General features: G+C 29.1%; 3 protein-coding genes and 1 long non-coding RNA gene across 4 annotated transcripts; 2 read left to right on the top strand and 2 right to left on the bottom strand.

Annotated features, from left to right (window-relative positions):
• Positions 1-1,318: 1,318 nt before the first annotated feature.
• Positions 1,319-12,581, bottom strand: LOC145974427 (aminopeptidase N-like). The gene is made up of 11 exons (XM_083104266.1): positions 12,076-12,581; positions 11,464-11,961; positions 11,144-11,330; positions 10,641-10,794; positions 8,707-8,788; positions 7,566-7,930; positions 3,702-3,979; positions 2,272-2,468; positions 1,753-2,088; positions 1,593-1,662; positions 1,319-1,447 (listed from the first exon to the last, which is right to left on the bottom strand). The coding sequence occupies exons 1-11, from the start codon at positions 12,576-12,578 to the stop codon at positions 1,319-1,321; spliced, it is 2,799 nt and encodes a 932-aa protein (XP_082960392.1). The 5' UTR covers positions 12,579-12,581.
• Positions 12,582-18,385: 5,804 nt separating this feature from the next.
• Positions 18,386-19,348, bottom strand: LOC145975045 (uncharacterized). The gene is made up of 3 exons (XM_083105182.1): positions 19,329-19,348; positions 18,883-19,218; positions 18,386-18,818 (listed from the first exon to the last, which is right to left on the bottom strand). The coding sequence occupies exons 1-3, from the start codon at positions 19,346-19,348 to the stop codon at positions 18,386-18,388; spliced, it is 789 nt and encodes a 262-aa protein (XP_082961308.1).
• Positions 19,349-19,791: 443 nt separating this feature from the next.
• LOC145974050 (uncharacterized) lies at positions 19,792-20,604 on the top strand. Its single transcript, XR_014439614.1, has 3 exons — positions 19,792-19,819; positions 19,906-20,021; positions 20,229-20,604. It is a non-coding gene; the product is annotated as an uncharacterized LOC145974050 (long non-coding RNA).
• A 3,345-nt stretch (positions 20,605-23,949) lies between these two features.
• On the top strand, positions 23,950-26,359 carry LOC145975044 (uncharacterized). The gene is made up of 2 exons (XM_083105181.1): positions 23,950-24,015; positions 24,086-26,359. Exons 1-2 carry the CDS (start codon positions 23,950-23,952, stop codon positions 26,357-26,359), a joined length of 2,340 nt encoding a protein of 779 aa, XP_082961307.1.
• The last annotated feature ends 1,191 nt before the right edge of the window (positions 26,360-27,550 follow it).

The raw sequence follows: 27,550 nt of genomic DNA, 5'->3' as shown, positions 1-27,550 counted from the left end.
AATATTTTAAAAACAAAACACAGGTAATATTATACGTTTTTAAGATAGATTATTTTATAGCTCAGATGATGAAATAATATTTTAAATAGCTTAGATAATTTTATAGCAATAATATAAAATTAATTACACAATAATTATATAATGTCAAAAAGAAATTTATCTTATAAATTTTACACTTTCTATATGTCAAAATGGTCGAAACATGTTATTACAGTACAAACGTAAATGTCTTCACCCACACATTTCTATTAACACTATAATATATGCAAAAGATAAAAATAATATTTACAATAAAATGAGTTAGTCGATTTGAAAATTAAAGAAAATCTTTTATAAAATAGAAAGTCTTTTATAAAATAAAAGCGTTACCTGTTACTCCACACAATTTTGTATGCACATTTAAAGAAAGAAAGATAAATATTTTATTATATATTTAATGCCTTATCCTATTAGTTCAATCAGACAGGTTTAATACCAGATTTAACACCAAAAGCATTCAATCGCGAACTTATCGCTTCAAGAGACTATCATGAACTGATGGCTCTGTTGGCATACCTGACGGTATATAGAAGGTACGTAGTGTTATATAAATAACGTCTTGATTATACGTAGCACAGGATATCTTACATATCGACAGAAGTCAATAAGTATAAACTTGTTTATGTTTTTTATTCCATTTTCGTATATGAAGCTTTTATTTATAAAAACAATTTTTCTAAGAAACTATTCGCGAGAGAAAATTAATTGAAGAATTATAATCGCGCTTATACTTGTATGTATTGGCCGATCTTTTTTAATTAATATCTCGAAATTTTACGTGGTGGTTTTCAAAATGATATAGGAATCTTTAGTTCAGTTTTGCGATATTTACTTATGATTTTACTTTGTTGCGAGATACTGGAAACACCCTGTATATGTATGTATCTGTGTAAAATAAACACATGTAAATATATAATCAACTTCTGTGTATTAAATTTACATAATAATACAGAAAGGTAATACAATATAATATGTATTATAATATAATATTAAAAATATCAATACATAATATTCATAATATGAATTATATTGTAATGTAATATAATAATTTTATACAATATTATACAATATAATATTTTTATACAATATTATACAATACAATATTTTTAATATCATATTGTGCAATTATAATATTATATTGATTAAATACAATTAAACAATTATTAATTCCTATATGACATTAGTGAATAATTAATTATATACATTTATAAATATTATTACAATCATTTATGCTGTATTTTTAATTTCTAAACAGTTAATATCTTAAAGATTTCGTTATTCAATTGTTAAATAAAGATCGAAAATAATTTATCTGTTTTTCGATCTCCGACCAGCGTGTTTCTATCTTGTATTCAATACTGGGAATTAGGACTGAACTTTTCAAATTCTTTTTTACAAATTTCTTTATCTAAAATGGATTTTTTAAATAATTATTATCAATAAATAATTTCGTATTTAATAATTGCACTGTCACAAATACAGAGTATCATTATGAACAGAATTATAGAAAAATATTATATAAAATATTAAAATTTGATTTATTTAAAATTTACCTCGCCCAATTGTCCCTTAGAATATGCATTGTTAATTATAACAATTAATGTTACAATCCCATTGACTTTTCTATAAAAAATAAAACAATATTATAACTAATTCGTACAATAAAATCTTCACATCTATGTGTAGTATATCTTTATTAAATAATATCGTCACCTGTGTCTTATTGTCCAGTAATTACTTAATAAACTTGTGAGCATATATTTAGTATGTCTCTCAATGACAGAAAGAAAAATATTAGCAGTTGAGGCATAAACACGCTCTATCGATGCAACTTCAATATAAGATACATTATGCCAAAATTTCAATAAAATATCTGATATTTTTGATTCTAAATAATGGATTATAATTTCAGAATTTTTACTATAAGCCAAACATTCTAATATTTTATCATTTCCTTTCATGTAATCATTAAAAACTTTATTCCATGTATCACGATCTGCCGTTTTCAAACCATTGCAATATGTCCACCTCTTCCATCCAGGCAAAAGTCTACAGAAGACAGTCCAGAATAGAAATAAAAATCTTCTAATCGAAATTGTGTTAATAGTTTCTTTAGTATTTTATAAATAATTTTTTGATATATAGGATAACTAATTTCTCAAATATATGTAGAATATAAAAAATATCCTTATAAAAAGAATCGAATATTTTGAATATTATGAAAGGAATTACTTGTTTTTTTCAGGATTTGCTAGATGCCATTTCAAATGACTCCTAGATTTTACTTCGCAACGATTTTCATTTATAATACATTTCCACTTTGCGAGTTCTTGTTTTAAACATTTAGTATGATCGTTGATGTGACTTTCGTTAAGCAGATTCCAGTTACTAAATCTAAGTTTCTGCATAAAATCAAACCTTAGCACTCCCTAAAATTTAATAACTATCATTATATTTAATTTATTCATTATTTACAAGAACAGATATAATGTACGCGCAAATAAACGTTTTTCCTAAATAATTTTCTTTCATATTTGTTTAATATTTATGTGACTTCGTAGCATCAATATCATAATAAGTAGATTTACCAATTTCTTATTTGTGTGTGAATAATTGTGTATATATTTTACCATCTAAATAGGTATGGATTTTATATCATTTAATGAATCTTTAACACACATATCGATATATAAAGTGTTTCATAAGATTGTGCTAACGTTCGTGAGTGGGTAGAACGCAATAAACTGAACAGAAAGATTCTTTACCATTCTACAATTTTCGTAATAATTATTGAAATATTAATTAAAAATGTGAATAAACGTGCGTTTCGCGAGACTATATCGTAGGATATGCGCGATAGGTGTGCCAGCGGCGAATGTCGCATAGCAATGAAAAAACAAGAGTCGAGGCACGCGCGATCAAGCTTTATGAGACACTTTGTACATATATTTTAGTCTGTGCATATTGATGTATCCATTGATGTATCGATGTTGATATATGATTTCTATTTTCTTAATTATTTTCTTAATTTAAATCTGTGGCATATCAAATATAGATTTTAAGTATATTAAACTTTAAATATCAATTTCCTTTATAAAACAAGCATTTACAAGTAGATTATTATATATTAAATTATTATGTGTTGTATAATGTAAGAAGATTATCTTAATATTATATAAATCAATTTCTCTGCAAAATGTTTGTATATTTTTAACATCGTAAACATTCGAATACTACGAAAGAAAATTAATATAAGAAAGATAATTGTGTTATATACTGTGTTCTATAATTTCCTAAAACTAATTTAATATTAATTACACAATTGATCAACAATTATCATGTAAATACTAATGTATTATTATTATAGAAAAATAACTTGATGAAATATTTAAAATTTATGTATGATTGTTATGATTGTATTAAATATAAAAAATATATAACAAATATGTAACATAAGCGCCTTTTGAATTTAAATTTCTGAATTTTGGTACAAAAAAAGTTAAATAATAATGTATAATTAATTTTTTTTGTTTAACTCACTACATATATCTATTTTTAAAAGAATTCATTATTATGATATGAAATCGTTGTATTATAAAATAGATAATTGATGTAATGGATAATTTTTTTATAAAAAAATGTAATTATATCTATATACATACCTTAAATTCAGGATAAAAATTTAAGAATGGAAAGATGGTCGACAAAAATTCAAATGCTTTGAGCATAGGATACCATGCTATATAATCTCTTTCCTGTGCCAAATAAGAAGCGATTTCCCAAAATACGGAGAATTCAAGTTTCTTCTCTATCGCAAAATGAAACGCATCATTGATGATTTGCGCTCGATTGAGAACATGTATATTACTATATTTTTCAGAATTTAAGTATTGTGCAATTTTTCGCCAGTTCGCAATATCATAATTGACGCGATAGTATCCTGTTATAAAATAAATTACTTTTGTGGATTATTAAATACTTTAAAATGATATATATTAATTATAAACATATATCATGATGTTAAAAATGTTACGAAATTAAATATATTATTATAATTAGAGATGTTTGCATTTTCTTTTATTTAACATGAAGGCTGTATCAGCAATTCTACATATTACAGCAAGAAATGAAAATTTCAAATATATTGTTAAAATTTCAATATTCTTGTAATATCTTTTGTTATATCTTATATTATGTATATGAGTTTTAATACATCTTATGATTATTTTTAATTAAAATTGATATCATATATGATATGTATGATATATATATATATATATATATATATATATATATTTATATACAGGGTGTCCCAAAAGTCCCGATACGGTCGAATATTTCATAAACTATGCACTTTAGAAAGAAATGTTTCAGACAAAAGTTGTGTAGCTTGAAGGGGGCCATAAGATGGTGGCAATGATTTGACCTTGGAGAGTCATTTGAAGGTCACGTAATGGTCACCGTCAATTTCTTAAATGGAACCCTCTATTTTTTATTACATATTCTTGTAGCTTATCTCGAGGACTTTCCAAAACACTATAATAAAATATTTTTCCCTCAAGTACTTTTATAAGGCTTGAAATCATTTCTTAATTTTACATACACCGTAAAATATCTTGTAAAATATTCATTTTTCGATTATCTTACCTTAATACTTTTATGTACAAAATAATGAGAGGAATCAATTGGTGTAAAGAAAACACATAGTTGTTTCGAAGAAAAAATATGTAATTGTTAATTGCAAATTACATATTTTTTCTTCGAAACAACTATGTGTTTTCTTTACACCAATTGATTCCTCTCATTATTTTGTACACAAAAGTATTAAGGTAAGATAATCGAAAAATGAATATTTTGCAAGATATTTTACGGTTTATGTAAAATTAAGAAATGATTTCAAGCCTTATAACTTAAAAAGTACTTGAGGGAAAAATATTTTATTATAGTGTTTTGGAAAGTCCTCGAGATAAGCTACAAGAATATGTAATAAAAAATATAGGGTTCCATTTAAGAAATTGACGGTGACCATCACGTGACCTTCAAATGACTCTCCAAGGTCAAATAATTGCCACCATCTTATGACCCCCTTCAAGCTACACAACTTTTGTCTGAAACATTTCTTTCTAAAGTGCATAGTTTATGAAATATTCGACCGTATCGGGACTTTTGGGACACCCTGTATATATATATATATATACAGGATGTCCAATTCGTAGGGACCAAACGAATGGACCAAACGAAAAGTGATGATAGATTGGGTCAAAATAAGAAGAAAAGTCCTCTACCATTTTGCAAAATTTGCAATAATTATTAATTAATAAGCAAAAATGTCACATGAATGTTATCTTTAATTTTTTAAATGGACCCCCCCTATTTTTTATTATGTATTCTTATAGCGAGAGCTTTGCAAAACACTATAATAAAGTATTTTTTTATTAAGTACTTTTCGAGTTATGAGGCTTGAAATCATTTCTTAATTTTACATAAACCATAAAATATCTAGTAAAATATTCATTGTTCGATTATCTTACCATAATACTTTTATATACAAAACAATGAGAGGAATCAATTGGTGTAAAGAAAAAACATAGTCGTTTTTAAGAAAAAATATGGAATTGTTAATTGCAAATTACATATTTTTTATTCAAAACAACTATGTGTTTTCTTTACACCAATTGATTCCTCTCATTATTTTGTACGTAAAAGTATTAAGGTAAGATAATCGAAAAATGAATATTTTACAAGATATTTTACGGTTTATGTAAAATTAAGAAATTATTTCAAGCCTCATAACTCAAGAAGTACTTAACGAAAAGGTACTTAATTATAGTATTTTGGAAAGCTCTCGAGATAAGCTACAAAAATGTACACAAATATATAGGGTGTTCCATTTAAAAAAATTGAAGTGACCTTCACGTGACATTCAAATGACTCTTCAAGGTCAAACCAATGGTACCATCTTATGGCACCCTCGAAACCATACAACTTTTGTCAGAAACATTTTTGTTGCTGGGCTTAGTTTTTGAGATATTTTATTGTCCAAGTTAAAATGGGACACCCTGTATTTATATATATATATATATATATATATATATATATATATATATATGTGTGTAAGTATATGTATATGAATACCTGTTACAAACTTCTAGGGTATGTAAAGGGTTCAAAGACTAATTTTTAATAAGGGATTTATGTCTGGAAACGCACCGTTTGCGAGATACAGTCTGGAACTGTTGGTATTAGGAAGATTAGTATTAGGAATAATTCTCATAATATCTTTATTTGTTTACATTACACTTACAAAAATGGTTAGCAATGTCAAAACAGATGGCTACAATAATTGCTCATAATGACAACGAGAAATACAAATGACGTCTAACATTTTGGAAAGTGTACCATACTTCGCAGGTGCAATGCTTGCATCGAAGTTGGTGGTCGTCATAATGAGCAATTATTGTAGTCATCTGTTTTGACATTGCTAAATATTTTTCTAGTGTAATGTAACCAAATAAAGTTATTATGAGAATTATTCTTAATACTGAACATATCAACAGTTGCAGTCTGCAGCTCGCAAACGGCGTGTTTTCGGAAATGAGTTCCTTATTAAAAGTTGATTTACTTTAAACACTCTGCATACCCTATAAGTTTGTAACAGATATTCATTAACACCCTGTGTTTATATATATACAGGGCGTAACTGAAAAAGCGCCCACGGAGCAAATAGCGTTATTCCTGATTAAAAATCGAGTCGAAATGTACTGAATCATTTTTTTCTATAATGCTCAATAAAGCGGTAATAATTGAGTAAAGTTACGCCAATAAGCACCGACCTTTAGCCTACTTGTCGAAATTTTCTTTAAGGAAACGCTTGTGACGGAAGAAATATGATTTTTAATGCAAATTAAAGTTTTTCACATTATTACGACGCATAAGAATATTGCACGATAGCGGCATAACATAGCGCCGAAACGGCGGAGCACTCACGCACACTACCAGGCGCGTGGTTCACTGACGTGCGCCCGTCTAAAGGTCGGTGCTTATTTACTCAATAATTACCGTTTTATTAAGTATTATAGAAAAAAATTGTTCGGGACTTTTCGATTCGATTTTTAATCAGGAATAACGCTATTTGCTCCGTGGGCGCTTTTTCAGTTACATCCTGTGTATATATATATATATATATATATATATATACACACACTATATATACATACATACATACATACATACATACGTACGTATGTATGTATGTATGTATGTATGTATAATAATTGAACAATTCTGACAATTTGGATTATGCAATTTAGTGCAAACATGGCTTCGACTACAAACAATATATGTGTTTATATGTGTGTGTATATATATATATATATATATATATATATATATATATATAATAATTATGTACATACATGTATTTATATATTGAAATATATATACTTGAAATTATATACAATATAATTGTAAATTTCTATTGTTATATAATAGGCAATATGGATGTAAATTTATTATTCAATATTTACCAGCTTGTTGTAAATTGAAAATAATCCATTGATTATTGTCAGAAAAGAAAAATTCAATTTTTGAATGCCATGGTGTTAACAAATTATTCGTCCAAGTTATGGTAAAATTGGGATTCGACTCCGTAGCATAAGTAACAGGTATATAATATTGTTTCTCATCTAATTTGTTGTAAAATTGTATCGATACGGTTACATGATATGTAGAGTAATTTCGCGTCACCTCCAACACGGAAGGATACCTCTGTATAATCCACGAATTTATCGTATCTTTTATATTAAAATCATACTTAAAATTCAATTCAATCATCTTAGATCTCATAGCGTTCCATAAATGATCGGCAGTTGTTGCTTCGGGCATACTAAGTCTATAAGATTTAACATTATAATAATTTTAACATTATATTAAAATTGATAATTAAATAATAAGAAAAAAGATCATAATTTACACATAATTTATTTTCGTATTTTAATCTATAATGTAACTCTTACAGAGATAGAAATTTATGAACTTTAATATAATTGTATACACACACACACGTGCGCGCGCGCGCGCGGAGTGGGCCTTCGGCCCCCCTTCCCGCAACCTCCCCGCCGGTAGAGGACGCATTGTGAAAAGTTGAATCACAATGGATGTATGCTGTAAGTTGTAAAGTGAGGTCCACCTTGCCTACCGACGGAGTGGTTGCGGGAAGGGGGCCGAAGGCCCCCTTTTGCACCCCGCGCGCGCGCGCGCGTGTGTGTGTGTGTTTGTGTACACATACATTTGTGATATTTTTTAATTGTATTAAATTGTATTAAAAATTCTATATAAATTTAAATTGTATTAAGTGTATTTAAAATTATTATTTCTTCATATAACAGCTAAAATAGTAGGTTTATGAAAAAAATGCATATAATCTTTTTTGTAGAGTTTTTCAGCGGGTTTATCTTTTGCTTAAATTTTTTTTTCTCAAATCAATATTTTCGGAGATAAAAAGCATTAAAATTGTGAAATTCTTTTACTAATAACTCTTTAACGAACAGCGAGCGACGGCTAAAACCTTTTGAATGTTACTCAGGGCAGTGACCTTGACAACATATGTCAAAGTCAAGGTAATCGAGGCGGGCTCCCTTCATCGAAACATTTACCCTTTATACTTACTGATTATCCAAATATTTCATGAATCCCTTTGAAAATATATGAAGTGGAAATGTTCGTATTAACATGTGCCATATAATGGATCCTATAATGTTTGAAAGGAAAAGAATTTAGTATATTTAAAATGTCTTTACTGCAATGCGCAATAAAGGTTTGTAAATATACAGGGTGTCAGGAAATTTTTCGCAGTCCCCAAGTGTGAAGGTAGATTGGCTCAAATTAAAAAGGAAAGTCTTGTACTATTTTGCGATATTTGCAATAATTAACGAAAAATTAATTAAAGAAGATTGGCCAATACGCGTGGCTAGAAGTGCGTGGCGGTGAAGGCGGTCTCACTGTAACATAATGGCGGCTCGCGGCGAAGCGGGCGATTGGGGAGGGGAGGAGCGATGAGTGTGTAGGGGCGTGGCGAAGGCTCCACCCCTCCCCAATCACTGCTTAGCCGCGAGCCGCCATTATGTTACAGTGAGACCGCCTTCACCGCCACGCACTTCTAGCCACGCGCATTGGCCGATCCTCTTTAATTAATTTTTCATTAATTATTGTAAATATCGCAAAACAGTACAAGACTTTCCTTTTTAATTTGAGCCAATCTACCTTCACACTTGGGGACTGCGAAAAATTTCCTGACACCCTGTATATGTAATTAATAAAATTAAATATATCACACCCAAAGTTTGTGTAATTAAATCTAAGTAAGCAGCTATAAAAGATTGATAAATACAATTCAACGAAAAAATTTGTAATAATAGATAAATAGTGAATGATTAAAAATGTGTTAAAAATAATAAATTAGACAATTATAAGGAATCAGTTAATTTTATATTTTATTATAATTTTTTGAAATCTTAGATAAACATGTATAGTTATAATTTAAAAAAAATTACACATTATAAAATTATTCAAAAATTATATAAAAATTTAATTTTAAAGTTAGACATTATTACGTTATTGCAAATATTATGAAAAAATATATTAAATTTTACAAATGAAGGGCCTTGCACGGTTCATCTATGGAAATTGAATTTCGAAGAAATTTGAATTTTGATTGAATTTGCTTTTGGAAATAAATAGTTTACGTGAAAACACAATAAAAATTTAAAAAAACGTCAAAATAAATTTGATAAGGTTGATGAAGTGGTTTCGTCACTACAAGTATTCAAATATCGAAATAAGGCGTTATTTCAATACTATTAAGGAAAAGTATAAATAATATATTAAATAAAGTAAATAATATATTAGAATGTCATACACAGTTGATGACTTTTATTAATACATTTTACTAATTTATTAACATGGAAGAAATGTGTGTGTAGCAGCATCGCCGCTGTCGTCGCCATAACATGCTATTTGATATTTGATAAAATATAATTAGTTGAAAATATAGTTATTATATAAGTTTTCCCTAAGTCTCCCCCTTCGGATGGAAGAGAGATACAACTTTCCTAATTGCTTTAAAAGACTAGCCTCTCAAAATAATTAAACACCTGTTTCATGATTCTTTGTAATTTTTGAACCGTTTCTGAAATATAATATATAGGAAATTTATGGACACCCTATATATACATTTATGTACATATTTTCCACGTAAATATAATATCTATGTATTAATAAAAGTAATCAACTGTGTGTGATTCTACTCAATAATACATTATTTATTTTCCCTCAGTAGTAATGAAATAACGCCTTATTTCGGCAATTGAACGCTTGTAGCGACGAAATGGCTCTACCAAACGATATCGCGGTTAATGTGACTTTCGATTTGCCACTATTTATTTCCAGAGTTTCTACAAATTTCACCAAACGTCAAAATTCAATTTCCATAAGAATCGCACAGGGTCTTTTGTTTATAAATGACTTTTCTCATTTTATATGAAATTAACATTCAGAAATTTATAATTATTTAATTGTTTAATTATGCAGTGTTATACGCATACCTTTGATATGAGAAAGAGAAGACTGTATATAATTTTCAGGATAGCTTATATTATATTCTCTAGTAGATTTTATAACAACATAAGCATTTAGATAGAGTAATTCATGTTGAACTTGAACTACAAACAAATCCATCATCCGGGAATTTGGCAGAGTCTAAAATCAATTCGATATAATCATAACTTATCATAAATAATCAAAAAGAAAAAGTTTTTCATACATATCAAAATTAGCTTATTATATGCTATTGTTAAGAATAAAGTTTTATGTGTGTTTGTGAGTGTAAATTTTTCTGCGATAATTTTCATACAAAAACATATACATATTTAGTTCTTATTAAATTTCTTTCACCGGATTTCTAGAAATTTTAGAGACTTGGATTCTTATAATTTCTTATATTTAAGAAATAAAACAGAATATTTGCACAAATATTTAACAATTATTTATATTGCTAAGCCATTAATAATTTGACTGCGTATTCAAATAGCATTAGTAATAAATTAACCTTGCCGATAATGTATGCTTGACAAAATATATTGAATCCTTCGTTTAAACATGTATGAGGCCATAAGTAAGTTGGTCTGAACAGATTTCTAATATATTTTTGTACCATCCCACGTGCAATTAAGCGTGCAATTATCGTTTTGTATGCGACAGGATCTAATTCTTCATTATAAGTGATATCTGCTTCTCTAAAAATAATTATATTAATATGTATGAAAAATTTATGATATTAATATAATTTCTTATGTAAATGGATTACAATATAATATGTAATTAAAATAGTTCTTAAAATATATCTATATTTTTAACTATATATATTACCGATAAAAAATGAAACCCAAACTCTGTTCTATATCATTTTGTAAATCCGGGATTACGACATGATCCACTTTGCTCTCATATGAAACAGAGGTCCGCGCAAGTCCTCTCCTCAAAATATTCCAATTACGAATGTATACACTAGTGGAAGAAATAACAGTTTTCGCAAATTCTAGATGCGATTCCGATTGTGGTCTGAACCATATGGATGAACGAATTGTTTCATTATCCGAGAGGATGATCTGATGAAAACCGGATACCAGAAATGCTACGCTATCTATGGATATCAAAGGAGTCTCATGAAAATATGTCCATATCATATTATCGTTCGTCAATTCAGTATCTCGTATCGGCATATTTGACAAAGCTTTGTATTTTGGATGATGTATTATGCAAATAATAAAAGTAATTTTTAATTCTGGCTTGTCCCAATATGGAAATATTTGCTGTTTTTTCGTTTGATACCAATTTCTTCGCTGGATACCTGTTGCGATTAACCACCTACCGTATTTTAATGATATATTTTAGATAATGACTAATTTTTTAGATAATTGTAAGCGTAGAATGCACAAATGTACAAATTGTTTTTGATATTTTATATATTCTTCTACTTACTCTATTTCTTTATCTTCGTTTATGTACGGAGTTCCGAAAGATTCCCTTACGATATTAATTGAGATTGCATAGTCTATATACAGATCGTATATTCCACGCAACGAGACATCACCGAAATCGAGCACGACAATATTGTTTTTAATAAAATTTGTTGAATTTGTATCATAAAGCTTACCATTATTTTGATTTAATTTTGAGTACATTATAATTGTTGTATCCGGTACATAAAATCCTATGTATCGTTTTGCATGAGAAATATTTAAAGTGATTATGCATTCGCTAAGGAGATAATTATTGTGTAACATTAACTGTATGTTATAATGTGTCGGAAGTATATAATCTGATATATTGCTTGATGTATTGTTTAATACACTGCGCACTGCGATTTTCGATTCTTCATCGATTCCTTTGATTTTTGATTCTTCATCATCCACATGACTCGCTATTGCCATCATGGCAAGATATATTATACTAATAGTTAATAATAGTTTTAAGAATGTCATGTTGAATTTCTCTCGGATATCTATAAAAAAACGTTTCTTTATTAAGAAAAAAAGTATTTGCAAAGAGTATGCAATAAAATCGATTTTTGTGTGAAAAAACGTTCAAGAGAATTTACCAAACACTTCATAAGAAAATACGATTAATTTAAAAAGAAATTAAAATAATACAGTTTAATAAATAAAGGAATGATTAGAAAAGATAAATATACAAATTATTAAAACGACATATGAAATATTTTTTCGGACTTGAATATGAGACATGAAGGATGTATTTAGATAATTCCAGTAGGACAAGCACAATAAACATAACTCTTATTTATCTCAATTTAGCTATCTTTAAGATTTGTTCTAGTACAATTACATATTTCAATGTATATATATATATAAGCATTAAAATGTGTGAGAAATGAAGGTATATTCTGAACAACGCGATTTTATACATGATATGGACTATATGTTTACTAACATGCTATTTTCAAGATCAATCTGTTCCTTAAGTAAGAAATGTATTAAAGACATACAAACACTGAACGGAAATCAAATATCATCAAATATTTGAAATTTTGATAATGTAGCGGATTGTATCAAACATTCGAACAAAATTCTAAAAACAATTATGTTAATATTTTTATAACAAATCTTTTTGAATAAAATGTTAATTTTTTATTATTTGTTGTTTATTCGTTCATTACACATTCAAATGAATATATCCTACTGGTCCTAGATATTCATTATAAAAAATATTTTAGAAACAAAACACAGGTAATATTATACGTTTTTAAGATAGATAATTTCATAGCTTAGCTAATGAGATAATATTTTATATAGCTTAGATAATTTTATAGCAATAATAAAAAATTAATTACAAAATAATTTTATAATGTCAAAAAGAAATTTAGCTTATAAATTTTACACTTTCTATATGTCAAAATGGTCGAAACATGTTATTACAAACGTAAATGTCTTCACCCACACATTTCTATTTACTGTAATGTATGCAAAAGATAAAAATATTATTTACAATAAAATGAGTTAGTCGATTTGAAAATTAAAGAAAATCTTTTATAAAATAGAAAGTCTTTTATAAAATAAAAGCGTTACCTGTTACTCCACACAATTTTGTGTGCACATTTAAAGAAAGAAAGATAAATACTTTATTATATATTTAATGCCTTACCCTACTAGTTGAAATAGCTAGGTTTAATATCAGATTTACCACCAAAAACATTCAATCGCGAACTTATCGCTTCAAGAGACTATCATGAACTGATGGCTCTGTCGGCATACCTGACAGTATATAGAATGTACGTAGTGTTATATAAATAACGTCTTGATTATACATAGCATAGGATATCTTACATATTGACAGATGTCAGTAAGTATAAACTTGTTTATGTTTTTTATTCCATTTTCGTATGAAGCTTTTATTTATAAAGACAATTTTTCTAAGAAACTATTCGCGAGAGAAAATTAATTGAAGAATTATAATTAATATTATATTGATAAAATACAATTAAACAATTATTAATTTTTATATGACATTAGTGAGTAATTAAGTATATACATTTATAAATATTATCACAATCATTTATTCTATAATTTTAATTTTTAAATAGTTAATGTCTTAGAAATCTAATTATTCAATTGTTGAATAAGGATAGAAAATATTTTGTCTGTTTTTCTTTTCCGACCAGCGTGTTCCCATTTTCTGTTCAATATCGGTAATTGATATGATTGAACTTTTAAGCTCTTTTTTTACAAATTCCTTTATCTAAAATGGATTATTTTAATAATTATTATCAATAAATGATTTCGTATTTAATAATTGTACTGTCACACATACAGAGTATCATTATGAACAGAAATATAGAAAAATATTATATAAAATATAGAAATCTGATTTATTTAAAATTTACCTCATCCAACTGTTCCTTAGAATACGCACTGTTAATTATAACAATTAATGTCGCAATCTTATTGACTCTCCTATTAAGAATAAAACAATATTATAACTAATTCGTACAATAAAATCTTCACATCTATGTGTAGTATATCTTTATAAAATGATATCGTCACCTGTGTCTCATTGTTTCGTAATTACTTAATAAACTTGTAAGCATGTACTTAGTATTCCTCTCAAGAACAGAAAGGAAAATATTAGCAGGTGAGGCATAAGTTCGCTCTATCGATGCATCTTCAATATAAGGTACATTATGCCAAGATTTCAATAAAATATCTGATATTTTTGATTCTAAATAATGGATTATAATTTCAGAATTTTTACTATAAGCCAAACATTCTAATATTTTATCATTTCCTTTCATGTAATCATTAAAAACTTTATTCCATGTATCACGATCTGCCGTTTTGAAACCATTGCAATATGTCCACCTCTTCCATCCAGGCAAAAGTCTACAGAAGACAGTCCAGAAAAGAAATAAAAATCTTCTAATCGAAATTGTGTTAATAGTTTCTTTAGTATTTTATAAATAATTTTTTGATATAAGTGATAACTAATTTCTCAAACATATGTAGAATATAAAAAATATCCTTATAAAAAGAATCGAATATTTTGAATATTATGAAAGGAATTACTTGTTTTTTTCAGGATATTCTAGGTGCCATTTCAAATGACTCCTAGATTTTATTTCGCAACGATTTTCATTTATAATACATTCCCACTTTGCGAGTTCTTGTTGTAAACATTTAGTATGATCGTCGATGTGACTTTTGTTAAACAGATTCCTGTTACTAAATCTAAGTTTCTGCTTAAAATCAAACCTTAGCACTCCCTAAAATTTAATAACTATCATTATATTTAGTTTATCCGTTATTTACAAGAACAGATATAATGTACGCGCAAATAAACGTTTTTACTAAATAATTTTCTTTCATATTTCTTTAATATTTATGTGACTTCGTAGCATCAATATCATAATAAGTAGATTTATCAATTTCTTATTTGTGTGAATAATTGTGTATATATTTTATCATCTAAATAGGTATGGAGTTTATATCATTTAATGAATCTTTAACACACATATCGATATATAAAGTGTTTCATAAGATTGTGCTAACGTTCGTGAGTGGGTTGAACGCAATAAACTGAACAGAAAGATTCTTTACCATTCTACAATTTTCGTAATCATTATTGAAATATTAATTAAAAATGTAAATAAGCGCGCGTTTCATGAGACTGTATCGTAGGATATGCGCGATAGGTGTGCCAGCGTCGAATAGCAATGTCGCATAGCAAAGAAAAAACAAGAGTCGAGGCACACGCGATCAAGCTTTACGAGACACTTTATATATATATTTTAGTCTGTGCATATTGATGTATCGATTGATGTATCGATTTTGATATATGATTTTTATTTTCTTAATTATTATTTTCTTAATTTAAATCTGTGGCGTATCAAATATAGATTTTAAGTATTTTAAACTTTAAATATCAATTTCTTTTATGAAACAAGCATTTACAAGTGGATTATTATATATTAAATTATTATGTATTGTATAATGTAAAAAAATTATCTTAAAATTATATAAGTCAATTTCTCTGTAAAATGTTTGTATATTTTTAACATTGTAAACATTCGAATACTACGAAAGAAAATTAATATAAGAAAGATAATTGTGTTATATACTGTGTTCTATAATTTCCTAAAACTAATTAAATATTAATTAAACAATTGATCAACAATTATCATGTAAATACTAATGTATTATTATTATAGAAAAATAACTTTATGAAATATTAAAAATTTATGTGATTGTATTAAATATAAAGAAAAAATATATAACAAATATGTAACATAAGCGCCTTTTGAATTTAAATTTCTGAATTTTGGTACAAAAGAAATTAAATAATAATGTGTAATTAATTTTTTTGTTTAACTCACTACATATATCTATTTTTAAAAGAATTCATTATTATGATATGAAATCGTTGTATTATAAAATAGATAATTGATGTAATGGATAATTTTTTATAAAAAAATGTTATTATATATATATATATATATATATATACATTTACCTTAAATTCAAGATAAAAATTTAAGAATGGAAAGATGTTCGACAAAAATTCAAATGCTTTGAGCATAGGATACCGTGCTATATAATTTCTTTCCTGTGCCAAATAAGAGGCGAGTTCCCAAAATACGGAGAATTCAAGTTTCTTCTCTATCGCAAAATGAAACGCATCATTGATGATTTGCGCTCGATTGAGAACATGTATATTACTATATTTTTCAGAATTTAAGTATTGTGCAATTTTTCGCCAGTTCGCAATATCATAATTGACGCGATAGTATCCTGTTATAAAATAAATTACTAATTAAAAAGATAGAAAAGACAGAGAACTAATATGAAATGTCAAAATTAAAAATTATCAAGTATCATTATATATTTATATCGCAGCTAACAAACAATACAAAAAAGAAGAAAGAAACAGAAAAAAAGTATACAAACAAAATGTGGTGCATATAATTATTTACAAAGTTATGTGCGGACGTTTCGACTTACTTTCAAGTCATCATCAGCGCAAATTAAATAGCAAGGAAAGCATAAAGCACATTCGCAGAAATATAACGCAAACAAACATGTATATAGGGTGGCATCTTTAAGTATACTTATTGTCGGGATGACGCCAATGGAAGCGCTAAGGATGCCCATCATACAATAATAACAGGTTTAAACGGTTCTTTGAGGTTGGCGGAGACCATCTCCAATTTGGGTTTGTATGCCCAAATTTGAGTGTCGTTTAACAAGCTGTCTGCAAAATCCGTTACTTAAACCTGTATTAACCACGCAGGCATTGTAATCGTTATATAAATGATTAAGAGTGAATCAAAAGTACTGATAAAATAGCTAAAATTATAAATTTCTTTATAGGGAGAAACAATAATAAATCAAAATAATAACTATAATGTCAACTGATAATGACCGTAATAAGTATGATGACATATGTAAAAATTAAAGTGGCGTAAAGAGAAATAACTTACAATGTTGAGAGAAAGATCGCATGGTCAACGTGGTCATTATTGGTGTTGAAATTGCTTAACCATAAATCGACAATCGAGCGCTAACATCTCGAAACGACGGCAACGGCACAAGTGGCCTGAGATAACAATAAGCCGTTTAGTAATAACAATTTCTGCGTATGACCCTCAAACGTAAGGAAGTTTATTTATTACTTCGTTATACATATCGGGAAAATGATCTGTATCCGTCTGTAAATTTAAACCATTTTGCTGTCGTTTAATGGACAACATTTCAGAGATTAATCTTTTATTATAAAAAACTTCTCTGTCCAATATTTTAACATCGTCCCATCTGAATTCATGATTGAAATTTAACCTGTGTGTTGTAATAACGGACTTGTTCGTTGTGTTTCTATTTATATGTTTCTTATACTCATTAATCCTTGTGCCCAATTTCCTACTTGTCTGTCCAACGTAAGATGCGTCGCAGTCACCACATTCAATTTTGTATACGACATTTGTATTCGAGTTCTTCGGAATGGCATCTTTATGGCCCATAATGATAGAATTTAGTTTATTAAGACTATAATAAGATAAAGTAGTATCAGTGTCTTTAAAGATGTTTTTTAAACTATCTGTTAAGGAAGGTAAAAAAGGCACTGTGAAATATGACGGGGATGTTTTTTCAATGTCAGACTTATTAGCTGTGGATTTCCGTGTCAGGAAAAGGATTCTACGATTAATCGTGTCAAAAATGAACTTTAATGGGTATCCGTTGTAAATAAGGATTCTAATAATGAGGCTAATGTTTTTGCCTCATTATTAGAATCCAAAGTGGAACTTTGGATGCGACAACATGAAGGCTCGGTCAATCAGACCAATAATTGTACCTCTTTTCTGGCATTCAGGATGCTGCGACAGGAAGTTCAAATACCTGTTGGAAAAGGTTGGTTTATGGTACCAATCAAAAAGGAGCCTATTATTCTCTGATATAATGGTGATCTCTAAAAAACTGAGAGATTTGTTAACCTCAACCTCCATTGTGAATTGCAATCGCGGGTTGAGAGAATTGAAAACAGATAAAACATGGTCGATTAGGTTAGTGGGAAAAGCAGTAATTATATCGTCCACAAACCTAAAATAAAAATGTGGTGTAAAGGTTATAATGTTCAGGGCTCTGTTCTCTAAGTCCTGCATTACAATGTCAGCTATGATCGGTGAAAGGGGAGAGCCCATAGGAGTGCCAAAAGATTGTCTAAAAGGTGTTATTAAAAACAAAGAAAGAGGAATCTAGCACAAATCTCACTCCATATAGAAACTCAGATTCAGGTAGATCAGTATGTTCTTTGATAAAGTTCCATCTTCTAGAAACGCCATCCAATGCGAGATCAATCGGGATATTGGTGAATAAAGACACCACATCAAGTGAGATAAGTTTGTGATCCTCTTCTAGTCGCACGTCATTTAACTTATTGACCAATTCAAAACTATTATCTACAAAGCCGCGAGCTAGAGGGAAACTCTTGCTCATAATTTTATGGAGAAATAAAGCTAACTGATAAAGAGGACTGTTAATTGATGAGACAATAAGTCTGAACGGACAATTAGGCTTGTGAATCTTAGGCAAACCGTATGCCCGTGGGAGTGTGCCCTCACTGAATGATAATGAGCGGTATGATTTTAATGTGATATATTCTTTATTTTTCCATTTAGTAAGTGATTCACGTAAACTAGAAATTAATCGATTGATAGGATTTTTATTTACCACAACATAGGTTTCTTCATCTTTTAGTAGCTTTTCAATCTCATAAATATACCTGTCTCTGTCGAGTGCAACAGTGACGTTGCCTTTATCAGCTCGTGTGACGATTAGGTTGGGATTCTCCTTAAGGAAATTTTTTGTGATCGAGTTAAGATGTAGTATCTCCTTATGAGTCTTGGAGAGTGGATAGCGGTAAGAAGGCAAAGAATTAATAATATTAACAAATCTGTTACGGACAACAATGCGTTTATCAGGAGGAAGTTTACTAAGATTATTTTCATGATTAATAATGAAATTGGTAGTTATTCTAGTGGTATTAATTACAGGTAAGCTAAAATTTCCACCCAATTGTAAAAAATTTTTAATGTTATCAGGAATATGAGTTGATGACTTATTTATAAACCATTTATCTTTGATGTCAGAAATATTGTATTTGATGTTAGAAAACGACGAGGGGTCAATGTTAACAATAATTTTGTCGGCATCACAATTAGGTATAATGAAGTAATAAATAAACTTCCTTACGTTTGAGGGTCATACGCAGAAATTGTTATTACTAAACGGCTTATTGTTATCTCAGGCCACTTGTGCCGTTGCCGTCGTTTCGAGATGTTAGCGCTCGATTGTCGATTTATGGTTAAGCAATTTCAACACCAATAATGACCACGTTGACCATGCGATCTTTCTCTCAACATTGTAAGTTATTTTTCTTTACGCCACTTTAATTTTTACATATGTCATCATACTTATTACGGTTATTATCAGTTGACATTATAGTTATTATTTTGATTTATTATTGTTTCTCCCTATAAAGAAATTTATAATTTTAGCTATTTTATCAGTACTTTTGATTCACTCTTAATCCTTTATATAACGATTACATTGCCTGCGTGGTTAATACAGGTTTAAGTAACGGATTTTGCAGACAGCTTGTTAAACGACACTCAAATTTGGGCATACACACCCAAATTGGAGATGGTCTCCGCCAACCTCAAAGAACCGTTTAAACCTGTTATTATTGTATGATGGGCATCCTTAGCGCTTCCATTGGCGTCCTCCCGACAATAAGTATACTTAAAGATGCCACCCTATATACATGTTTGTTTGCGTTATATTTCTGCGAATGTGCTTTATGCTTTCCTTGCTATTTAATTTGCGCTGATGATGACTTGAAAGTAAGTCGAAACGTCCGCACATAACTTTGTAAATAATTATATGTACCACATTTTGTTTGTATATTTTTTTTCTGTTTCTTTCTTCTTTTTTGTATTGTTTGTTAGCTGCGATATAAATATATAATGATACTTGATAATTTTTAATTTTGACATTTCATATTAGTTCTCTCTGTCTTTTCTATCTTTTTAATTATTAATTTACGGAGGACTTAATTACTAATTGTTAAAATAAATTACTTCTGTCGATTATTAAATACTTTGAAATGATATACAGGGTGAGCCATTTTAATTAACGCACGCAATTATTTCGGAAACAAAGCATTTTAGAGAAAAATGTTTCAGACAAAAGTTTTATGGTTTCGAGGGGGCCATAAGATGATATCATTGGTTTGACCTTGAACAGTTATTTGAAGGTCACATGAAGGTCACCTTCAATTTCTTAAATGGAACCTACTATTTGTCATTGCATATTCTTGTAGCTTATCTCGAGAGCTTTCCAAAACACTATAATTAAGTACCTTTTCGTTAAGTACTTTTTGAGTTATGAGGCTTGAAATAATTTCTTAATTTTACATAAACCGTAAAATATCTTGTAAAATATTCATTTTTCGATTATCTTACCTTAATACTTTTACGTACAAAATAATGAGAGGAATCAACTGGTGCAAAGAAAACACATAGTTGTTTTGAAGAAAAAATATATAATTTGCAATTAACAATTCCATATTTTTTCTTAAAAACAACTATGTGTTTTCTTTACACCAATTGATTCCTCTCATTATTTTGTACATAAAAGTATTAAGATAAGATAATCGAAAAATGAATATTTTACAAGATATTTTACGGTTTATGTAAAATTAAGAAATTATTTCAAGCCTCATAACTCAAAAAGTACTTAACGAAAAGGTACTTAATTATAGTGTTTTGGAAAGCTCTCGAGATAAGCTACAAGAATATGCAATGACAAATAGTAGGTTCCATTTAAGAAATTGAAGGTGACCTTCATGTGACCTTCAAATAACTATTCAAGGTCAAACCAATGATACCATCTTATGGCCCCCTCTAAACCATAAAACTTTTGTCTGAAACATTTTTCTCTAAAATGCTTTGTTTCCGAAATAATTGCGTGCGTAAATTAAAATAGCTCACCCTGTATATTGAGTAAACATATTTCGAGATATTTCAGTATTAAATATATTATTATTATTAGAGAAGTTTGCATCTTCTGTTTTTTATTATTTAACATGAAGGCTGTATCAGCAATTCTACATATTACAGCAAGAAATGGAAATTTCAAATATATTGTAAAAATTTCAATATTCTTGCAATATCTTTTGTTATATCTTATATGTATATGAGTTTTAATACATCTTATGATTATTTGTAATTAAAATTTATGTCATATATGATATATATGGTATATTACATACATATATACGTGTGTGTTTGTGTGTGTGTGTGTGTGTGTATGGGTGTCCCATTTTAAAAGTTCCACCCTCATAACTTTTCAGGATCAACGTTTGAAGGAAAACGACTCGGATAAAAGTTGTAGGGAACAAAGGGTGCTATTTAATAGTGACCTTGGATTCGACATTAAAGGTCATTTCCAAGGTCATGTTAAGGTCAACTTCCGTTTTTTAAATGGGAAGCCCAATTTTTTATTACTTATTCTTGTAGCTTATTTCGAGAGCTTTCCAAAACACTATAATAAAGTATTTCTTCATTCAGTACTTTTCGAGTTATGAGGCTTGAAATCATTTCTTAATTTTACATAAACCATAAAATATCTAGTAAAATATTCATTTTTCGATTATCTTACCTTAATACTTTTATGTACAAAATAATGAGAGGAATCAATTGGTGTAAAGAAAACGCATAATTGTTTTTAAGAAAAAATATGTAATTTGCAATTAACAAACTTAATATACTTGTAAGCATGTACTTAGTATTCCTCTCAAGAACAGAAAGGAAAATATTAGCAGTTGAGGCATAAGCTCGCTCTATCGATGCAACTTCAATATAAGGTACATTATGCCAAGATTTCAATACAATATCTGATATTTTTGTTTCTAAATAATTGATTATAATTCCAGAATTTTTACTATAAGCCAAACATTCTAATATTTTATCATTTGTTTTCAAGCATTTAGCATGATCGCTAATGTGACTTTCGTCATACAGATTCCAATAATTAGATCTAAACTTCTGCATAAAATCAAACCTTAGCACTCCCTAAAATTTAATAACTATCATTATATTTAGTTAATTCATTATTTACAAGAACAGATATAATGTACGCGCAAATAAACGTTTTTACTAAATAATTTTCTTTCATATTTCTCTAATATTTATGTGACTTCGTAGCATCAATATCATAATAAGTAGATTAACCAATTTCTTATTTGTGTGTGAATAATTGTGTATATATTTTATCATCTAAATAGGTATGGATTTTATATCATTTAATGAATCTTTAACACACATATCGATATATAAAGTATTTCATAAAATTGTGCTAACGTTCGTGAGTGGGTAGAACGCAATAAATTGAACAGAAAGATTCTTTACCATTCTACAATTTTCGTAATAATTATTAAAATATTAATTAAAAATGTGAATAAGCGTGCCTTTCGCGAGACTATATCGTAGGATATGCGCGATAAGTGTGCCAGCGGCGAATGTCGCATAGCAAAGAAAAAACAAGAGTCGAGGCACGCGCGATCAAGCTTTACGAGACACTTTATATATATATTTTAGTCTGTGCATATTGATGTATCGATTGATGTATCGATTTTGATATATGATTTTTATTTTCTTAATTATTATTTTCTTAATTTAAATCTGTGGCATATCAAATATAGATTTTAAGTATTTTAAACTTTAAATATCAATTTCTTTTATAAAACAAGCATTTACAAGTGGATTATTATATATTAAATTATTATGTATTGTATAATGTAAAAAAATTATCTTAAAATTATATAAGTCAATTTCTCTGCAAAATGTTTGTATATTTTTAACATTGTAAACATTCGAATACTACGAAAGAAAATTAATATAAGAAAGATAATTGTGTTATATACTGTGTTCTATAATTTCCTAAAACTAATTAAATATTTATTACACAATTGATCAACAATTATCATGTAAATACTAACGTATTATTATTATAGAAAAATAACTTGATGAAATATTCAAAATTTATGTGATTGTATTAAATATAAAAAATATATAACAAATATGTAACATAAGCGCCTTTTGAATTTAAATTTCTGAATTTTGGTACAAAAAATATTAAATAATAATTTAATTTGCGTATTGTATTTTTGAGGAGGTGCGTTAGTCACAATGTAACACCACAACACCTGAGTTTTTATAACCGTTATCATAATGAATTACACCATTCCGTGTCACGCAGGCGACATGCTAATTTAAAGTCTAGGTTCATTATGGATATATTGGAAAACGAAATTAAGGATTCGTATAGATCACATTCGAGCTTTGCGCTGCGAGTTGTTTGTTGTGGTTCGAGTTATATCTAACAATTTACCAATATCTATCTGTAATAATTTTTTTGTCAAACAGAATAGATCTCAACAAGCTTTTTATCTTCATGAAAGTTCAAAACTAGACAGGAAGTTCAAATGGTTGTTAAATAAGCAACTGAAAGAGACACTGAAGGATATTCGTCCGATTCGGTATTTTTACATGCATCCGAATTATAAATCTGCAGATTTGACACATCCAGTTAGTCAACCTTTGGCAATATGCAAAAGTGTGAATTTTTCCTTCAATTCCCTATCCTCCCCCTCGTCTACTTGTATTAACCTTGATCCTTCATCCTTCTCGCCACGTGTTTCTCCGATCTTGGAATTAAGAGACGAATGGTTTGTTAATTTATCTTCGTCGACCATACCTCACGAAGTAAAACTTTTACTACAACTTGGAGAGAAATTTTGTTTACCGGTGATTGACAAGGAAAGAACGACTGTCGAATTACTAAAAAATATGGAGTATAACATCAACAGGCTGCCAACAGAGATTCGTACGACGTTGAGAAATAGATCTTTCCCTATTATAAGTACCTTTCATAATTCCTTTTCACATAAGTCTGCTGTTGATAAAATTATTTTGAATTCTTTGAATGCTGTAAAAAAATTCACAAAAGAGAATCCAGATATTTTGTTCACGAGAGCCGATAAAGGCAATATAACAGTCGCGTTGGATAAGGACGAATATCTTTCTAATATGTCCATTTTGTTAGCAGACAAAAACACGTATAGAGTGGTGAATAAGAACCCGATTAATAAGTTGATTAGCGGTTTGCATGATCTGTTGGTGAGATGGAGAGCTCACGATTACATCTCTGTTGCGAGATATAGAGCGTTAAATTGTACAGATGGCGTTTTACCGAGGGCTTATGGGCTGCCGAAAATTCATAAGAAAAATAACCCGTTGCGCATAATAGTCTCATCTAAGAACACGCCGCTTTATTTTCTCGCCAAATTTTTACATGACATTGTTTATAAGTCTATCCCGAGACCAGATAGCCAAATTATTAATAGCGCGCAAGTGGTCGATAGACTTAACGGAAAATATGTCGATAATGATGTGAAATTAGTTTCGCTGGATGTCGTCTCTCTATTCACCAACATACCGTTGGACATGGCCTTGGACAGTCTTTGCGTTAGATGGGACTATATAGGAAGGAATTGCCACATACCTCGCGATGAGTTTTTAATAGCAGTTTGCCTCATTCTGAACTCTACATTTTTTGTGTTTAACGATGTTTGCTATCAACAAACATTTGGCACGCCCATAGGCTCTCCTCTTTCCCCGATCATCGCGGAGATCACGCTTCGAGATTTGGAAGCAAGGGCGATCGCGACTCTTTCTGTGGATCTTCCATTTTATTTCAGATACGTTGACGACATTGTGTTGGCGGCTCCTCCCTCAATGCTTAATACTATTTTGAACACGTTCAACTCGTTCCACACAAGGTTGCAGTTTACTATTGAGGAGAGTGTCGACAACCGTTTGAATTTTCTTGACATCACAATTATTTTAGAAAATGGATTTATCGAATTTAATTGGTTTTACAAACCGACTTTTTCTGGAAGATACCTCCACTTCGAGTCGCGACACCCTCTTTGCCAGAAGAAGGGTACGATAATTGGCCTAACGGATAAAGTTTTTTGGCTTTCTCATCCAAGATTTCATAAAGAAAATTTTGAATTTGTTGCTAACATTCTTTTGAACAATGGATATCCGCTCTCTTTCATTTTTCACACTATTGTTGACCGACTTAATATTCACAGATTTAGTGACAAATGTAATAATGTTTTGACGGACACTGAGATCGGGACGGATGTTGTTGATGAGGGAGGTAGAATTACATATTTCAATGTTCCATATGTGAGGAACATATCGGAACGTTTTCGGCATTGCGTCAAAGATCTTAATGTTAGGCTTTCTTACACTGGAATTAATAACTTACGTCGATTCATTAGAGTCGGCAAGGATAGTTTGCAGAAGGATTCGCGCAGTAATATAGTGTACAAAATTAATTGCATGGACTGTGACGCTTCTTACGTGGGACAAACGGGACGCCTGTTAAAAGCGAGGATAAAAGAACATATAAGGAATCTTACGTCCGTCATTGCTGAACATAGGGCTCTGAATCAAACTTTCGATTTTGATAATGTTAACATTTTGGATGAAGAAATGTTTTTAGGTAAAAGACTAATATCTGAAATGATTTATATTAAGCGCCAAAAGAATGCGTTGAACCTCCAAAGCGATACTTTAAAATTGAACACATCGTGTCTGTCAATAATTGAAAACATATCTAAGATTTAATTGGGCGGTTGTTTGCCCTCTATGTACGTGGATTGTTTTGTTCGACCACATTTTTACACCGCTTTCCGTTGCCGTTCGAATTTTTCGACTTAGTCGGTTGTTTGCGTATTGAGTGTTCGTGTTGTCTCTGCCGGTCTTCTCGTTGTCCGAGTAAGTGGCCTTTGACTTTTGTTGAACAATTTTTATTGCAAAGATATGACTCTGTTATGTTTACTTTGTCAGTGCATCGCTCCTCGCGCTTTTCACCGTTGAGAGGGCTACTTGCATCGGTCTTTTTCGGGTTGATCGACTTGGACGAAATAACGTTCACTCCTGCGGACTATGTATGTGATTGTGCCTCTATTTCTCTTTTAATGTCGTTGACACTGCATCTTTGTTACTGTCTCATTTGGCATTTTTTGTTTTTATTAGAATCACTGAAGATGGCTCGAATTGAGTCCGAAACGTATGGAATAAAGAAGAAAGATCGTTTCAATTGACTGTTTTCCTGAAAAAATTTTTTTTCACGCCCTACAACTGCGTTGGCTCCTTATGGCCTCTTATTATTCATTTTAATTTGTTAATTTTGGGAGTCTTTAACTTTGTATATTTTTATGTTAAATAATAATGTATAATTATTTTTTTTTGTTTAACTCACTACATATATCTATTTTTAAAAGAATTCATTATTATGATATGAAATCGTTGTATTATAAAATAGATAATTGATGTAATGGTTAATTTTTTTATAAAAAAATGTAATTATATCTATATATATACCTTAAATTCAGGATAAAAATTTAAGAATGGAAAGGTATTCGACAAAAATTCAAATGCTTTGAGCATAGGATACCATGCTATATAATCTCTTTCCTGTGCCAAATAAGAAGCGATTTCCCAAAATACGGAGAATTCAAGTTTCTTCTCTATCGCAAAATGAAACGCATCATTGATGATTTGCGCTCGATTGAGAACATGTATATTACTATATTTTTCAGAATTTAAGTATTGTGCAATTTTTCGCCAGTTCGCAATATCATAATTGACGCGATAGTATCCTGTTATATGGTAAAATAAATTACTTTTGTCGATTATTAAATACTTTGAAATGATATATATTGATTAAACATATTTCGATATGTTAAAGATATTTCAGTATTAAATATATTATTATTATTAGAGAAGTTTACATCTTCCGTTTTTTATTATTTA

This window comes from Camponotus vicinus, unplaced genomic scaffold (assembly GCF_025532165.1).
Source record: "Camponotus vicinus isolate PSW18456_S1 unplaced genomic scaffold, iyCamVici1.0 SCAF_7, whole genome shotgun sequence".
In the NCBI taxonomy this organism is placed as follows: Eukaryota; Metazoa; Arthropoda; class Insecta; order Hymenoptera; family Formicidae; genus Camponotus; species Camponotus vicinus.
This window is presented reverse-complemented; position numbering and strand designations above follow the sequence as displayed.

Coding starts and splice junctions, on each gene's coding strand:
- LOC145975045 (XM_083105182.1), bottom strand. CDS start 19,348: ATGAAGAAACCTATGTTGTG. Junction 19,219..19,328: donor ATGAAGAAACCTATGTTGTG/GTAAATAAAAAT, acceptor ATTATCATTCAG/TGAGGGCACACTCCCACGGG. Junction 18,819..18,882: donor ACTGATCTACCTGAATCTGA/GTTTCTATATGG, acceptor AACACCTTTTAG/ACAATCTTTTGGCACTCCTA.
- LOC145974427 (XM_083104266.1), bottom strand. CDS start 12,578: ATGACATTCTTAAAACTATTATTAACTATTAGTATAATATATCTTGCC. Junction 1,663..1,752: donor TACTGGACAATAAGACACAG/GTGACGATATTA, acceptor TATTTTTTATAG/AAAAGTCAATGGGATTGTAA. Junction 1,448..1,592: donor CTAAGGGACAATTGGGCGAG/GTAAATTTTAAA, acceptor AATCCATTTTAG/ATAAAGAAATTTGTAAAAAA.
- LOC145975044 (XM_083105181.1), top strand. CDS start 23,950: ATGGATATATTGGAAAACGAAATTAAGGATTCGTATAGATCACATTCG. Junction 24,016..24,085: donor CGAGCTTTGCGCTGCGAGTT/GTTTGTTGTGGT, acceptor TTTGTCAAACAG/AATAGATCTCAACAAGCTTT.